The sequence below is a fragment of the Neomonachus schauinslandi genome, chromosome 13 (genome assembly GCF_002201575.2).
Source record: "Neomonachus schauinslandi chromosome 13, ASM220157v2, whole genome shotgun sequence".
NCBI classification, from domain to species: Eukaryota; Metazoa; Chordata; class Mammalia; order Carnivora; family Phocidae; genus Neomonachus; species Neomonachus schauinslandi.
Genome location: NC_058415.1, coordinates 89,829,675 through 89,842,275, shown reverse-complemented (window position 1 = coordinate 89,842,275; position 12,601 = coordinate 89,829,675). Strand labels below are relative to the sequence as shown.

The 12,601-nt window shown below is 55.8% G+C and overlaps 1 protein-coding gene across 2 annotated transcripts in view; it reads left to right on the top strand.

The window, feature by feature from the left end:
* AK8 (adenylate kinase 8) overlaps positions 1–2,390 on the top strand; it is a 115,251-nt gene extending 112,861 nt beyond the window's left edge. For both annotated transcript variants that reach the window (XM_044920645.1, XM_021691542.1), the window contains 2 exons: positions 629–709; positions 2,094–2,390. In XM_044920645.1, the coding sequence (XP_044776580.1) occupies positions 629–709; positions 2,094–2,331 (319 nt within the window). In that variant the 3' untranslated portion in view covers positions 2,332–2,390. The remainder of the gene's footprint in view (positions 1–628; positions 710–2,093) is intronic.
* The last annotated feature ends 10,211 nt before the right edge of the window (positions 2,391–12,601 follow it).

Below are 12,601 nucleotides of genomic sequence, written 5' to 3'. Positions count from 1 at the left end.
CCACTTGCACTAAGGATTTAGGAGAGACCGGGCTTATCAGAAGTGGGCTCTGTGTCTTTTCTGCTGGGCTCTGGTCTGGGCTGTTTACTTTCGAAGGCCCTGCTCCCTTGGGTCCGGGGCTCCTCTGTGAAGGAGAAAATGGGGGAGCTGAGAACCCCAGCTCTGCGGGAGGGCGTGGCAGCCAGGGGGCCTGAACTTTCGGGAAGGCTGTCCCATGACGAGAGGGATGACGTTATAGCCCTACCTGCCGCGTTTGAGTGCCGAGGGTGCGCAAACCCCGCACTAAGCGTGGGACACGCTTCCTGCCATCGGATCTTCAACACCAGGCAACTATCATTAGCCCATTTTGCAGCTGAGCAAACTGAGTCTGAGAGAGGCTGTGTGAGTGGCCCGAGGTCACACGGCAGGTCAGTGGTGGAGGTGGATTCTAACCCAAGCTTCCACGGCAGGGAGGCCTCTGTCTGCATCTCTCCCCGGTGACCTTGGAGAGCTTGGTACCTGGAGCCCCTGAAAGATCGCTCCTGAGGCTCCACCCCCGTGCGGGAAAGATGCTGGCCCTGGTCTCAGGTGCCCAGAGTCCAGCCCGGGGTCCCCTCCAGCTGACCATGGTGCTGTTCTCTCCCCGTAGGGTGTTTTTCCTGAATGTGCCATTCGATTCTGTCATTGAGCGGCTGACCCTGAGGAGAATCGATCCTGTCACGGGAGAAAGGTTGGTGCCAGGCTCCCAGTGGCTGGCCGTCTGAGGGCTCCGGGGGTCGGGCCCTGCTGGGGAGCCTCCCCTGTCCGTCCGGCTGACTGATGATGCCACAGCAGGATGGGTCTGGGCATGACACCGACAGAAGACTCTAGAAAGGGGGTTCCTCCAGTCGGTTCCCCTGGGCAGTGTCTGTGGACCCTCCACCTGGGAGAGTAGCCAGGGAATGGACGTCCGAGGCGAAAGGTGTGCCCACTCTGTCCCGAGTAGCAGTTCTGACCTGTGCATGTGACGTGGCTGGATTGGGCAGGCGACCCCGAGACACTGTCACGGTGATGCGCACGGCCGAGGAGGCTCCTATAGAAACATGCCCGTGGGAACCAGTCCACCAGGGCGCCCACCCTGAGTCCCAGGAGGTGAATTCTGAGTTTTATCCTGCGGTCGACCAAGTATAATCACTGTGTTGGTGCTGAAACGCAGTCGAAAGTCCCCACAATCACAAAGAGGTAGAAGCTTCCATCCTCACTGGCACCCAGGGCCACGTTTCTGGGTAGGGGGACTCAGGAGTGGAGTGGGGAGGGGCAGGAAAGAAACACCAGGATTTTTCTTTTTTTTTTTTTTTTTTGATTTTTTTATTTATTTATTTGAGAGAGAGAGAATGAGAGACAGAGAGCATGAGAGGGAGGAGGGTCAGAGGGAGAAGCAGACTCCCTGCCGAGCAGGGAGCCCGATGCGGGACTCGATCCCAGGACTCGAGGATCATGACCCGAGCCGAAGGCAGTCGCCTAACCAACTGAGCCACCCAGGCGCCCCCCAGGATTTTTCTAAACTACAGGTTGATTTCTCGTCCTTACGCCGAGGGAGGGTCTCACTGACCCATGTTAAGTCCAATGGCCTTCACACTGCCCTGCCCCTGGGGTCCCTCCCTGTAGTGACTGTCTGTGGCCCTTCCTGTCCTCTCCGCTCACATTCGCTGTTACGATGTCCCACTCCCCCATTCGGCTGCAAGCTCTAGGAGCACAGAGCCAACGCTGTCTTGCCTCACATTGCCAGGAGCAGACATATTGCCAGACAAATAGCAGATGCTTGATAAATACTGTTCAGAGGGAAGAAGAAAAGGGAGAAAGGAAGGGGAGGAAAGAAAGAAAGGAATTGGGGACTTAATATATTCTATTCTGTCCACCTGTCACTGACCTGCATCCTCCCTGGGGGAGGGACATACTTTGCGTCTCTGGGGCACCAGGGCCCAGCTGAGGGTGTGCACACTGCTGGTGTGCAGTAAATGTTTGCTGGTGGTGGGCACGGTGACCAACTGGGTCAACAGTGGGACAGAAGGCCCCTTCTTCTCCTGCCCTCTGGGCCAGACCATAGGTCACCTGCTTCCCCCGCTCTCTCGTAGGTACCACCTCATGTACAAGCCCCCTCCAACCATGGAAATCAAGGCCCGCCTCCTGCAGAACCCAAAGGATACTGAAGAGCAAGTCAAGCTCAAAATGGATCTGTTCTACAGGAATTCCTTGGAGCTGGAGGAGTTCTATAAGCACGCCATCATCCTCAACGCGGACCAGGACCCATACACAGTGTTTGAATACATAGAGAGTGGGATCATTAATCCTCTGCCCAAGAAAGTCCCCTGATGGGCTCTGAGCAAGGAGCATCCTGCAGGGAAACAAAGTTAATGCCCTCCCCAACCTCCTGGAACCTCAGCCGAGCCAATAAAGAGTGCTGGGTGCAGTCTTATGTGTCCTCAAGGTGAGGTGGCGAGAAGGTGGCCTTGTTTTGGGGTCTGGGGACACGGGACAGACAAAGCCCAGGGAGGCAGTGGAGTGCAGCAGAGCTCCGGGACCCACGCGCCGGGTGCCCTTGGATGAGGCACGGACCCTCAGAGCCTCACCTACAATCAGAGCAGGGGTCATGTCAGTTCCTGCTCGTGGGGCGCAAGGGAAGCTCTCAGCCCAGTGCTGGGCACACAGCGAGTGCTCAAGAAATGTAGTTTTTAAACGCCCCCCTCTCTAGAGCAGCCCCGTCCCGCAGTGCTGGGCACGCACTCTCTGCACCGCCCAGCACGGCGGCCATGAGCCATAGACGGTTACCATCTAATTGCACTTAATTTTTACTAATTTAAATATAAATATATTATAAATATAAATTTATATTACAAATATAAATAGTTACAGGTGGCTTCCTGGCTGCCACATGGGACCGTGTGGTTCTAGACACACTTAACTGTTGCTTAAGATGCGCTGGAATCCGGGCACCTGGGTGGCTCAGTCAGTTAAGCGTCTGATTCTTGATTTCAGCTCAGGTCATGATCTCAGGGTTGTGCAATTGAGCCCCATGTTGGGCTCCGTGCTGGGCGTGGAGACTGCTTAAGATTTTCTCTCTCTCCCTCTCTCTAAAAAAAAAATAATAAAGTGCCAGAACCCCTTAGAAGGCCTGCTCTCAGGTCCCAGGGAAGCAGCCCCTCTGGGCTTGCAGAGCCTGCAGTCCACAGGTGTGGACACCAGGGGGACAGGACGGCCGCATCCTCTGCTGATGGAGCTCTTGATCCTCTTCCATGAGCTCCCTCCTCCTCCCACCTCCCAGGTGATCTCCCCATCAATAGAAGAGGACACTGCAGCCAGAGAGGGTGAGTGACTTGCTTCAGGTCCCCTGGAGCCACCTACACCTGAACCTGGTGCTCTGGGACTCTCTGCCTGTGGGACCTCGGGAGGGCCAGGTCAGCCTGGGCCCCAGACTGCGGTTCCAGCCTCTTGGCTCTGAGGATGCTCAGGTACTCTGGGCCTCATACCCCTTCTAGCCTGGGGTAGCCCAAACCCCTCCAGCCACCATCTGACCCTGATCCCGGCCAGGCCTCACAGGCCTGGGTCCTCTCTCCAGGGGTGACTTCTGCTGGGCGACTCAGCCATTAACCCTCTCTCCCTGCCCTGTTCAGACACTGGGTCCCACCTCCTGAAACTCCATCAGAGGCCTTCCCCTCCCAGACCCCACTTCTTCCCAACCCCCACAGGGAAGGGGTGTCTACCCTGAATGTACCCTGACAGTGGGCTCCTGCCCATTGTCCCAGTTACAGACCACATGACCTCAGGTTGCAAACGCTCCATGCGTGATGAGACTCTGCTAGCTTACACCCAGCACCCCCAGGTTGGAGGAGACAGTAAAGCAGAAAGGTGGCCAGCCCTGGCCTGGCTAGGATTGCTTCCCTTACCCCCACTCTAGTCCTCTGCATGTCATTTCAGATCCCACTTTACCAGAACTCTCCCACGAAACACCATTTGGATGTAAATCCTTAGCCAAAGACACAAAACATTCATTCACATATTAACGCTCGTTTTGTGGACGCCCTGCTCTCGGGGCCTGGCCACACCATCAGCTCAGAGGTTCTGCACGCTCTGTGCCTGCTCTGTGAGGCCCGTGATGTCCGCCCGGAGCATGGGCCGCGGAACCAAGCAGCCTGGGTCCCCACGCTGCTGTGTGATCTTGGGCAAGTTACCTAACCTGTCTGGATCCTTGTAAAACGAGCAAAATAGTCATTGCCTCGTAGGCAATGCTGAGCAAGTATTGGGGATTAGTTAATGCAGGTTAAGGCCAAAAACAGGGCAGGGCACAGAGTACATGCGGGATGAAGGCACTGGCTCTGTCTCACCTGATTCACAACTCCCCCAGAGGTCAGTGCTGGGAGAAGTGAAATGACTTGCCCAAGGCTGCACGTGGCAAGTGGCAGCAGGGGGTCAGCCCCCAAGTGCCTCTGCGCGTCCCGGAACTCCACGTGGGCCCGGGGTGGGCACCTGCTGATCCCACTGTCGCTGCCGGGCTGGTCCCTGCGGGTCCCTGCCACCTTCCGCGCCCGCCAGCATCCCGGATTCGTCGGCGCCTGTGGGCCAGGGACCGCGCGGGCTTCATTGAGATGCACTGGCGCGCGCGCGGGTCCCCGGCGCGCCCCTCGGGTGTGCGGCGGGCTGGGCGCAGCGCGGGGTCGGCCCAACACGCTGGGGCTCGTGTAGATCGCTCCCCCGGAAAGGAGCGAACGGCCTCATCCCCTCCCCGCCGCCGCCCCTCACGTCGCCCTGCGTAGCAGAGCTTCCCGGCTCCTCGGCTCGTCGCTGGGAGGCTGCGCGGCGGCCAGGCCCCGCTGACGGCAGCCGCGCTCCAGCTCCCCGCCTACTGGCGCGGCCGGCCTGGGCAGTTCGGGCGTCCAGGTCCAGCCCCCGTGACGCTGCATCTGGGGCTTCCCGGCCCAGAGAGGCCCAGGCCCGAGGCTGGAGGGCAAGCATCTGGCTAGCTTCTCGATCCGCGGCTGTGCTTGAAGTTACCCACCGAGTCTGATTAGAGGTCACTTGCGAGGGAGCAAGTCGCTTTCGACCTTGTCTTCATTAGAGTAGCTGCTGGGGTCATTTCCAGTCTCTTTTATCAGAACGTTGTCACCGCAGACTCTCGCTCCCGCTCGGCTCCCAGCGCGGCTCAGGTCTGCCTTTGTGCCTGTCCCCTCCCTTTCCTACTCCCCTGGCAGTAGAGATCCGGGGGTGCCAAGGCCCCTTGGGGTGTCTGCCGGCCACACCCACAGCCTCCACAGGGGCTTCCACTGTGGGACCGGGGTTACACCTGCTGGTCACTCTGAGCGGGCCGACCAGCTTCTCTGTCCTGGGAATTTGGGAGGACAACCAAGGGCAGCTGATGACCCTCTTCTTACTGCTTGCAGGAAGGAGAGCACTCCTGGCGCAGTGAAGCACAGCAGGGCAACAGAGCGTGAAGCAGGCACGTGACCACCTCATGCACTCAGCAAGTCCCCCAGGCTTCCTGTGTGCCGGGCACTGGGGAGACAGGAGACAAGGGGGAAGGATGGACTCTCTGCCATTGCGAAGCTTCTGCTTCACAAAGATGAAGAAAGAGAGACGAGAGACAAAGAGACACCATCTTATTTCCAGTGGTTCCTGACTCCCATCTCTGCCCTCGGGTCCCCTGTCCTCCCAGCATGCTCCCCTTCTTTGGCCTCGGGCATCAGACCAGTTTCTCCGGCACAGTGGTGCAGTCAGGACTAGAGTAGAGGGGTGCCCAGGAGCCGGCGAAGCGCGCAGGAGAGACTTCAATGAAGCCAGCGCTCAGGGCAGTCCCCCAGCGGAGGAGAAGGGGCTTCAGAAGCTGAGCTGAGGCACATATGAGGGTTCAGAGGAACGGGAACAGTGACACATTAGTTGACCATGGAACATGCTTCCATTTTAAAAAATAGATAATTATAAATATTTTGTTTTTTTAAAGATTTTATTTGACAGAGAGAGACAAAGCGAGAGAGGGAACACAAGCAGAGGGAGGGGGAGAGGGAGAAGCAGGCTTCCCGCCGAGCAGAGAGCCCGATGCGGGGCTCCATCCCAGGACCCTGGGATCATGACCTGAGCTGAAGGCAGACGCTTAACGACTGAGCCACCTAGGCGCCCCTAATTATAAATATTTTTATTATTGCGATGTTACTTACAAAATACCCGAACAACACAACAGAAGCATATCACATTGGACATGGAACTCCCATTCTTGCCAGGATAAAACCCTTAATTGCCATTCACTAGAGATAAGTAGAGGCAGAAGTTTGGGGTGGATGAATGGATGGGTGGGTTGGTCGGTGGGCAGATGGATACATAGGTGGGTGTGAACACCAATGTGTTTTTAAAAAAATTGTAGCAAGAACATTAAGCACGAGGTCTACCCTCTTAACAGATTTTTCAGTGTACAATACAGTGTAGGTGAGTATAGACACGATGTCGTACGGCAGATCTCCAGAAGTTTTTTTTTTTTTAAGATTTTATTTATTTGAGAAAGAGAGAGAGCATGAGCGGGTGGGGGGCGGGGGGGGGGAGGGAGAAGCAGACTCCCTGATGATTGGGGAGCCTGATGCAGGGCTAGATCCCAGGACCCCAGGATCATGACCTGAGCCGAAGGCAGAAGCTTAACTGGCTGAGCCACCCAGGCGCCCCCTCCAGAACTTTCTTATTGCATAAGTGAAACTTTACACCCGGTGAACAGCAAGTCCTCACGCCCCCTTCCCCAGCCCCGCACCTGCCATTCTGTGTCTGTGAGTTTGACTATTTCAGGGAGCTCAGATGAAGGAGATGATGCAGTTATCTGTCTTCTCGAAACTGGCTATTTCTCTTAGTGTCATGTCCTTCCGTGTGTCGCATGTGGTGACTTTCTTTAGCAAAACAGTTCTTATTTTTTTCACCAGCGGTCTGGGTCTGCCAGACAAGCTCTGACCTGTGGGGCTGGCCGTTCCTTCCGCTGGGTAAGAAGGCTGAGCTCAGGTTCACGGCCATCAGACACTTCTACTTAACTGTGAACTGGGTTTTGGTGATGCCCCAAGCGGTAGAGTTTTTTCTATTTCCTTTGCAAATCTTTTCCAGCTGATACTGGGCCCAGAGGCCAGAATGAGGATGTGACGTGTAATTTCCATGTCAATAGCCAGGGGAGCACCTGCCCCTTTATTCTCAGAAATGGCAGAACGCTCCACTGATCTCCAGGTACAGAGGAAGGACCCCAAAAGCAGACCTGTTCACAGGCCCAGGCAGGACATACCAGGACATTGCACCTGCTGCCCCGGCTTCCTGGGGAGCTTGCACCTGGAGGGGTGCAGGCACGAGGACCTCATCTGCAGTGACAATGTCATGCTCTCCACAAGGCCACCAGAAGACAGAACTTCTGTCCTCACACGCAGTGGAGGGAGATGCGTGAAAAGAAACCTTCTAGCCACTTAGGAAGCAACTTTATTGAGATAGAATTCACACATCATAGAGTTCATCCTGTCATGCAACCATCTCCCCGAATTTTAGAACATTCTGTCACCCCAAAAAGAAACCCTGCACCCATCAGCACTCACTCCCCATCTCCCCATGTCCAGCCCCACTGGCAGCCACTAATGTACTTTCTCTCTCTGGACGCTCCCTCTAAATGGGATCCTCTAGTTTGTGCCCGGGGTGTCTGGCTTCTTTCACTCAGCATGTGTTCAAGGTTCAGCCATGGCATGGTAGGTGTCAGCTGCTGGTGTGGGGCGTTCTCTCCTGCACTTACTGGCCATTCCTAGATCTTACTTTGAGAAATATCTGTTCAGATCCTTTGCCTATTTAAAAATTGAGTTGTGTCTTTTTAAAAAAAAAAGATTTTATTTACTTTTTTGAGAGAGAGAGAGAGAGCACAAGCAGGGGAAGTGGCAGCAGAGGGAGAGGGAGAAGCAGGCTCCCCGCCTAGCAGGGAGCCCGATGAGGGACTTGATCCCAGGACCCTGGGATCATCACCTGAGCCGAAGGCAGATGCTCAACCGACTGAGCCACCCAGGCGCCCCTGAGTTGTCTTTTTATTATTGAATTATGAGTTCCTTATATGTTCTCGATCTAAGTCCTTTATTGGATGTAGGACCTGGAACTATGTCTCCTGTTCCTGGGTTGTCTGTTCCCTTTCTGGATGGGCTACTGTGTGTCACACAAAAATTCATGTTGATGAGGTTCCATTCATTTTTTCTTTTTAAAGATTTTATTTATTTATTTGACAGAGACAGAGACAGCGAGAGCAGGAACACAAGCAGGGGGTGTGGGAGAGGGAGAAGCAGGCTTCCCGCTGAGCAGAGAGCCCGATGTGGGACTCTATCCCAAGACTCCGGGATCATGACCTGAGCTGAAGGCAGCCGCTTAACAACTGAGCCACCCAGGCGCCCTCATTTTTTTCTTTTATCACTCGTAGTTCTGGATCCAAAGTCACAAAGACTTGACTCTCTTATTTTCTAAGAGTTCTATAGTCTTGGCTCTTATGTTTGGGCCAGTGGGTCATTGTGAGTTACTTTTGCCAGATGGTGTGAGGATGAGCCACCTTCATTCTTTCACATGCGGATATTCTAGCCACTTAAGAAGGTGACTTGTCCCTGAGCAGCCCCCGGGAGAGGTGTTCTGTCCAGGGCAGCCAGTCAGCGTCTGAGGATCCTCTGGAATGCTGGCTAAAATGAAGAGTCCTGGGCTCCATCCCCAGAGAGCCTGATTCAGCAAGTTTGCGGAAGGCCTGGAGACCTGTTTTTCTAGCAGACATCCCTTTGTTGATCAGTGTCTGTGGGCCTGAACCTGGAGAATCGCTGCATTGTTTTTCTGGAAGATCCTCACAGAACACGAAAATTCAAAAGGAGCTGGAGACTTCCACTTCTGGCAACGTGGCAGATTAGATATCCTGATGACCCCTCTTAAAGCCCCCGTGGCAATACTCTGAATGAAATATGGAAAAAAACCCCTTCTACAATTATAACCGAGGTGGCAAGAAAAAGTGGAAATATACAGAGATGGAAAACAATAAGAAAGTACCGATCCTGAGACAGGTGAGGCCAAGCACTGCCCGGGGAGTGTCTGCTGAGCGCTGGTGCCAGAGCAGCTTCGGGAGGAAAGGTCTCTGCGTGGGAGACTGGGAGAGACAGCGCGGAGTCCCCACAGGCAGGAAAGAGACGGGGAAACAGGCTTTACAGTGCATTTAATACGGCGGGGCCGGGGGCCCAGAATAGGTAAGGAGCTCCTACGGATTCCCGAACCCCACGCAGCCAAGTAGAAAAGTGGAAACGGACAGGAGCAGGTAGTTAACAGAAGAAAACAGGAATGGTCAAGTAACATGTGAACAATGCTCACCCTCATCAGTAATCACGGAAATGCCATCAATCACAGCGAGACCTGCTCTGCCCGCAAGCCACTTCCCACGGAAAAGCGCAAAGCGTTGAGGGAATGCTCTCGAAGGTACCGGGGATGGGGCGGTGGGAGGGAAAACCGGTCTGGAGACGTGTGATGCTGTTACTTCCCCCGTCCCCCCTCCCTGCTCCACGTGCCCACCCTCAGACCTGGACCCGGCGGTTCCTCTCCCGATGTCCCCAGGGGAACTACACAGAAAGACTCATGCAGGGAGGTTCATGGTCCTATTCATCATCATCTTAGCCCCAAACTGGAAACAACACAAGTCTCCATCAGTTGGTTTTTAGTTTAAATTCCAGTTAGTTAACATAGTGTTATATTGGTGTCAGGTGTATGATATATTGATTCAACACTTCCATACCTCACCCCTCGCTCATCACGGCAGGTGCGCTCCTGAATCCCCATCACCTGCTTCCCCCATCCCTCTGGTCACCAGCAGGGTGTTCTCTATGGTTAACAGTCTGTTTCTTGGTTTGCCTCTCACTCCCTCTTTTCCCTTTGCCCGTTTGCTCTGTTTCTTAAAGTCCATCTACGAGATCATACGGTGTTTGTCCTTCTCTCACTGACTTATTTCACTTAGCGTCATACCCTCTAGATCCATCCATTGTTAATAGACATCAGAAACAGTGAGGTCACCCGTGGGGGTTCCTGGCTGAGGCCGGGCGCCAGGGGGCCTTCTGGGGTGAGGCCTGTGTTGTCTGTCATGGTGCATAGTGGTCACACTCAAATCGTAGCCACACACGTATGGTTTGTGGCCTCTGTGGGATGTGTTACATGGTCATGGTTAAAATGGAATACATTTGAAATCGGCCTAAGTAGCAACACACGTGACTGAAGAAACAGGAGAAAGATGCAATCAGGTGTTTTGCAGAAGGAAACGTGAAAAGCCAATTCAACACACGGAGACAGCTCAGCCGTGTCAGCGGCCAGGAAGTGGCCACAGTGACCGGGTGGTGACACTCGACACTGGCAGTGATGGGAGACCTGCCCAGGCCCGTTGTTGAGAGAACAGAGAACATGCAGCGGAGGAAGCTGGGCAGGGCTGCGTGGGTGGGGAAGGTGCCATCGCCATGGAGGCTGGTCGGGGTCACCTGGAGAAGTGTGGCGGGTGCTGGTGAGCTGATGGGCTCAGCGGGCGGCCCCCCAAGTTCCTGCCTCCGTGTGCGCACCCAGGCCTGGGCCCCACTTCCCGCGGCGGTTTCGCGGCTACGTGCAGATGGCGGAGCTCAGAGAAGCAGAGTCGAGTCCCTGGAGCGTCACCCCTGACGTGGGGCCTCCAGCACCGTCACCGCCTGGATGTTGTTAGGGTGACGGTCATCCTTACGACCCACCGGAGTTCCAGTGTAGCTTCCGGTGAGTCTCACATCTCAGCTGGAGGCAGCGGTTTCAGGGCCTTCTAGAAGCCTGGCCCAGCTGCGGGGGCCCGACGCTCAGTAGATCCATCGCGAAGGTGGACTCCGGGATTGGGGGAGGGCCCACAGAGAGGCTTGGTAAGCCCCCTGGCTCCCCATTTTTGGTTAAAATCAGACACTACCCTCATTGTCTGCCCTCCTGGTCCGTTAGCCACGGAGTCCGTGTGACAAGGCTGTCGCCTGCCGGGTGTGGTAGGCAGAGTTCCCAAGCGTTAGACCCGCCGGCCGGGCCTCCGCTCTGCCTGAATCCCGCCCTGACACCCCCAAGTCCGGTTTTTGGCAGCAACTGACAAGTCCCTCCTGGCCTAGGGGACAGTCACCACCGAGCTGCTCACTGACCCCAGGGTCCCGCCGTTGTCTTGAGCCCAAAGAGTGTCCTCTGGGGTCTCCTGGGGAACGTGGGCACCGGGGGGCTCCGGCCTCCCAGAACCCGTCCCAGCGCGCTAGCGACCTCTGCCCTCCCGGGGAGGGGGTGCTGGCGCTGAGCACCGTCATCCTTACGCAGGGCCCCATCCAGGTGTCCCCGCCAAGGCCCCCAGAGCGCTTCCACATCCTAGGCTCCCCGTGTCGCGGCTTCTGCTCTCCTCCCTCTCGGGCCCAACTCCCTGGTTTCTGCCAGCGCCAGTCCCGGGGCCTGTGTGAGGCGGCGCTGTCGTCCCACCGCAGGGACTGTCCCTCCCACGTGGGCAAGGCTGAAACTCACCCTAGTATTGACCCGGAGGGGCTGGGCGGGGGGGCGGACGAGCGGATATGCCATCCTGTGAGGCTGCAGGGGACGCGAGCGTGGCCTCCCGGCCACCGGAGATGCTCTCCTTCAGCCAGGGGATTGGAACCGGTCTGCGGGCCGCTGGGGTCCGGGGGATCTGGGGCATCTGGGCGTCCGGCATTCTCAAGTCCCCGTCCCACATCTGAGGTCGTCTCAGGAGGCTGACGTGAGGTTGGAGGCCTTGTCCGCGAGCACGCTGGCCGGCAGCTCCCGGACGGCCCCCCAGCACCGGGCCACCTCTGACCTCCTCACCGGCCTCTCCAGAATCCCAACGGCCTGCCCTGTAGGGCTGCCTCTGGCCCCGCTCGCTTAGGTTTCCCTCGCCGGAAACAGGCCGTGAGTAAGGACTCCGGGGCGGGCAGGTTGGGGGGGGGCGGGGGAGAGCGGCCTCAGGCCCCCAGATGCCGATGGATCCCAAGGCAGGAGGCTCCATGGCCAGCGCTCCGCTGGGTAACTGCAGCTGCTGACAAATGGGATGGGAGGATGAATACAAATCTTAGAAGCAGAGAGGGAAAAAAAAGACATTACATGTAGGGGGAAAGTAAAACAATGGAAGCCTGGGAACAGTGGAACTAGAATTTTAATGTGCTCAGGGGTTAGGGAGAAATAGAATTTTTTTTCCTCACTATATCCTATGAAAATATTCTCCAAAGATGAGACTGGGGAAAAAAATGCATATAAACCACTTTTTTTTTTTTAAAGATTTTTATTTATTTGAGAGCGAGAGTGAGAGAGAGAGCATGAGAGGGGGGAGGGTCAGAAGGAGAAGCAGACTCCCCGCCGAGCAGGGAGCCCGATGCGGGACTCGATCCCGCGACTCCAGGATCATGACCTGAGCCGAAGGCAGTCGCTTAACCAACTGAGCCACCCAGGCGCCCACTTTTTTTTTTTTTTAAAGAGAATTAAATACATTTATCGGCAAACAAAAGCAGAGAATTCATCACCAGCAATGCGATGATGGTATTGGGAGGCGATCAAGATTAGATGCGGTCATGAAGGTGGGGCCCTCAAGATAGGATTGGGGCTGTTCACC